Source organism: Colobus angolensis, unplaced genomic scaffold (genome assembly GCF_000951035.1).
Source record: "Colobus angolensis palliatus isolate OR3802 unplaced genomic scaffold, Cang.pa_1.0 Scaffold142, whole genome shotgun sequence".
Taxonomy (NCBI): Eukaryota; Metazoa; Chordata; class Mammalia; order Primates; family Cercopithecidae; genus Colobus; species Colobus angolensis.
Window position 1 is genome coordinate 4834017 of NW_012114511.1, and position 4770 is coordinate 4838786.

Genomic DNA, 4770 nt, shown 5'->3' on the forward strand with positions numbered 1-4770 from the left:
GGCGGAGGTTGCAGTGAGCCAAGATTGCGCCACTGCACTCCAGCCTGGGCGACAGAGTGAGACTCCCTCTCAAAAACAAAAAAAAAAATCTAAGAAAATTGAAGGCCGGGTGCAGTGGTTCACGTCTGTAGTCCCAGCACTTTCGGAGGCCAAGGTGGGCGGATCACCTGAGGTCAGGAGTTCAAGACCAGACTGGCCAACATGGGGAAACCCCATCTCTATTAAAAATTAGCCAGGTATGGTGATGCATGCCTGTAATCCCAACTACCCGGGAGGCTGAGGCAGGAGAATCGCTTGAACCTGGGAGGTAGAAGTTGCAGTGAGCCGAGGTCATGCCACTGCACTCCAGCCTGGGTGACAGAGTGAGACTCCATCTCAAAATAAATAAATAAATAAATGAAATAAATTGCTGGGGGCCTATGGTACAGGGTGAGCAGGGCCTGAATCAGGACCCTAACCTGGACCTGACCTGAATTGCAACCCCAACCCAACTGCAACCCTGACCACGACCCCAGTGGATTTTATAGAGAGGAAGTCAGACAGGGAGGGAGAAGAATAGGATTTGATGTCATCATGTTGTCCGGCATCCACGGGCCTTTGTTCAGAGTTGGGTTAGAGCCTCCACCTGGAAAATGTGGATGCTAAGTTGGGCATTATGTGGTTAACCTGACTTATTTTGAGCAGTTGGCGCTCCTGTCTTGAGGAATGCAGATTCCAGCAGTGGCCCAGGGCAAAGAGTGTGCGTCATTGATGAGAGCGGGAAAATTAAACTCTTAAGTCAGCCTTTCATCCAAGCTGTTTGTGAGATGCTATCTACCCCAGGGACTATAATCGCTGGCACAATCCTAGTCCCTAAAGGAAAACCACTGGCCCTTGTAGAAGAAATCAGAAACAGAAATGACGTGAAGGTGTTTAATGTCTCTAAGGAAGACAAAAACCACCTTCTGCCGGATATTGAGATGTGTGTGCAGAGCAGCAGGAAGTGAAGACAGGAAGTGAAGGAAGACACACATGTCTTCACTGCTTTTCTACCCGTGAAGGAGTGCCCAGTTCAAGAAGAGCCCGATGGAGTCCTGCCTGTTGAGCCTGTATGCCTTTGGGGTTATGAAAGTTTGTGGGCTTTTCTAGTGAAAATGTCAAATGTTTTCCATAAAATGTTTAAAAGATCAAATTAGCCTTCATGCTGGATTGTCTGTACAGGATTAATAATATATTGTGGTTTATGTATGCTTAAAGATTTCTGTTTATTTCCTCTTGCAGTCGTGCACATGATTTGGGTAAATTATGAGATGAGAAATGGTTTTCAAAGTATTGGATGGAATTTGCCCCCACTGAAGTTTATAAATGTGTTCACAGGGAGGGGGGAAAAATAGCTCATTGCCTAATCAATTTTGCAGGTCATGAAAATGAAATCCCTCTCCAGGTGCAGCTTCAGTCTCATGCAACTTAATAACAGTTATTTGATTTTTTAAAAAATTATTCCTAAAGAAAACCATTTTAAGTTATCTTCCCCAGCTCTTACTGTTTGTTTCCTTATTGCTTAATAAATATAAAAATGAATCTAATGGTTACAGACAAAAGAAAAAAAATTTAGCCCGGGAGCAGTGGCTCATGCCTGTAATCCCAGCACTTTGGGAGGCCAAGGCCAGCAGATCACTTGAGGCCAGGAGTTCGAGACTAGCCTGGCCAATGTGGCAAAACCCCATCCCTACTAAAAATACAAAAAATTGCTTTGGGCCCTAGGTTTGTGTGGTCAGTGTCTCAGACCACCCAAGGTCCCCTCGGATCATCTGGAGAGGCACTCGGACCTGGAGCAGTGAGCAGAATGAATCCCTTCAAAGACCAGAGTGGCAGCTCCAGTAATCAAGAACCCCTTTTGAGGTGTAGTGATGCATGGAGGGATTTGGAGCTTGCTATTGGTGGAGTTCTCCGGGCTGAACAGCAAATTAAAGATAATTTGCAGGCCGGGCGCAGTGGCTCAAGCCTGTAATCCCAGCACTTTGGGAGGCCGAGACGGGTGGATCACGAGGTCAGGAGATTGAGACCATCCTGGTTAACATGGTGAAACCCCGTCTCTACTAAAAATACAAAAAACTAGCCGGGCGAGGTGGCAGGCGCCTGTAGTCCCAGCTACTCCGGAGGCTGAGGCAGGAGAATGGCATAAACCCGGGAGGCGGAGCTTGCAGTGAGCTGAGATCCGGCCACTGTACTCCAGCCTGGGAGACAGAGTGAGACTCCGTCTCAAAAAAAAAAAAAAAAAGATAACTTGCGAGTGGTCAAAGCTCGGATTCACAGTTGCATAAGCTGGTGCCTGGAATGTCTTAGAAGTCATGAGGTGTGGCTATATGAACAGGTGGACCTCATCTATCAGCTTAAAAAGGGGACACTTCAACAGCAGGTTCAGCAGCTCTACTACTTATTGGGCCAGTTCAATTGTCTTACTCATCAACTGGAGTGTACCCAAAACAAAGACCTAGCCAATTCAGTCTCTGCGTGCCTGAAGAGACTGGGCAGTTTGATCCTTAAGCCTAAAGATTCAACTGTCCTGCTCTTTGAAGCTGACACAACTGCTCTGCGCCAGACCATCACCACATTTGGGTCTCTAAAAATCATTCAAACTCCTGAGCACCTGATGGCTCATGCTAGTTCATCAAATATTGGGCCCTTCCTGTAGAGGAGAAGCTATATCCCAATGCCAGAGCAGAAGTCAGCCTCCAGTATTGTAGCTGTCCCTCTCAGTGAATGGCTTCTTGGAAGTCAACCTGCCAGTGGTCATCAGGCTCCTTACATACCCAGCACCAACTCCCAGGACTGGCTCACCCAAAAGCAGACCTTGGAGAATAGCCAGACTTCTTCCAGAGCCTGCAATTTATTCAGTAATGTCTGGGGAAACCTAAAGGGCTTAGAAAACTGGCTCCTCAAGAGTCAGCAACAGGAAATTCCTGAAAAACCAAGTTATCAAAACTGTAACAGCCATTCCACTACTAGTTATTTCTCCATTGAAATGGAAAAGGTTGAAGATCTAGAGCTTCCTGATCAAGAGGAGTTGGACCTATCAGATTGGCTGGTGACTCCCCAGGAATCCCATAAGCTGAGGAAGCCTGAGAATGGCCGTCATGAAACCAGTGAGAAGTTTAAGCTGCTGTCCCAGTCCTACAATGTGAATGATTGGCTGGTCAAGACTGACTCCTGTACCAGCTGTAAGGGAAACCAGCCCCAAAGTGTGGGGATTGAAAACCTGGGCAATCTGAAGTGCCTGAATGACCACTTGGAGGCCAAGAAACCATTGTCCACCTCCAGCATGGTTACAGAGGATTGGCTTGTCCAGAACCATCAGGACCCATGTAAGGTAGAGGAGGTGTGCAGAGCCAGTGAACCCTGCACAAGCTTTGCAGAGTGTGTGTGTGATGAGAATTGTGAGAAGGAGGCTCCGTATAAGTGGCTTCTGAAGAAAGAAGGAAAAGATAAAAATGGGATGCCCATGGAACCCAAACCTGAGCCTGAGAAGCATAAAGATTCCCCGAATATGTGGCTCTGTCCTTCTAGAAAAGAATTAATAGAACAAATTAAAGCACCAAAAGCAATGGTTCCTTCTAGAATTGCTGATTCCTTCCAAGTCATAAAAAACAGCCCCTTGTTGGAGTGGCTTATCAGGCCCCCATACAAAGAAGAAAGTCCCAAGGAAGTGCCTAGTACTGAAGACAGAACTGGCAAACAAAAGCTTATAAGACCCATGAGCACTTCCTAGTGTCCCTTTAACACAGCTGACTGGGTCCTGCCAGGAAAGAAGATAGGCAACCTCAGCCAGTTATCCTCTGGAGAAGACAAGTGGCTGCTTTGGAAGAAGACTCAGGAAGGATTATTTAATTCACCACTACAGGAGAAACATAACTTCCCCCCAGACCATTACCGCTTCCCTGCAGTTTGTGATCTCTTTGCCTGTATGCAGCTTAAAGTTGATAAGAGAAGTGGTTATATCGAACTCCTCTACAGATACAAAGGAATGGACAAGAGTTGAGCAGCCTTTCTGCCTATTATCACACATCATGAGCTGAGTGACTGAGGCTTGCCAAATCATTGTGTTTCTGGGTCTGACCAGTTAGCTCAGTTCTTCTCCTGCCTAATTTTCAACTAGTAAAGCGAAGTGAGTCATCAGATTATGAGTTACTGTTTAAAAGAAAAATGCTGTTTATTGATGCTGGGGTGATTCAGTTCCTTCCTTCTTACAGAAGTATTAATTCACCCCCACACTAGAAATGCAGCATCTTTGTGGATACATCTTTTTCACAAGTCTCCAAGGCTCCTTAGATTGGTTTGTTACTAAAAGTACATTAAAACACTCTAGTTTTAAAAATGAAATATTTCTGTAATCAAAGTGTATCGATGTATTCTAAAGCTAGTAACTTCCCTAATGTTTAATTGCCCTATAAATGCTTCTCTTGCTGTGGGTTTTCTTCTGTTAGTGGTCTGAAATAATGATTTTCCTGTTCTATTAATATATAGTGTATTTTGCACAAAAAAATTAACCTGCCCAATAGTGATTACCAAAATATATATTAATAATCTTGGCAATTTTTGACATTAATTACCAAACATTTTTGCCTACATGTTAGTTCTACATTATTACTTTTCACTTGAAAGGAACTCAGCTACTGCAAATTTTGTGTTTCTTTCTTTCCATAAATGTTATGAAAATATCCAGTGAGCTCTTTTAAAAGGGCGCAGTATTATTTCAATACTATTTTTGAGGTAGTTCTAGCCTTTTAAAAT

The 4770-nt window shown here is 44.5% G+C and overlaps 1 protein-coding gene and 1 pseudogene across 1 annotated transcript; both read left to right on the forward strand.

Moving 5' to 3' along the window:
- The window catches only part of LOC105507025, a 6479-nt pseudogene extending 5493 nt beyond the window's left edge, over window positions 1-986 (forward strand).
- Window positions 987-1816: 830 nt separating this feature from the next.
- On the forward strand, window positions 1817-4050 carry LOC105506996 (nuclear receptor coactivator 4-like). The gene is given in 3 exon segments (XM_011935330.1): window positions 1817-1973; window positions 2274-3959; window positions 3962-4050. Coding segments are annotated over 3 exon segments (1923 nt in total). The 5' UTR covers window positions 1817-1825.
- Window positions 4051-4770: the final 720 nt, after the last annotated feature.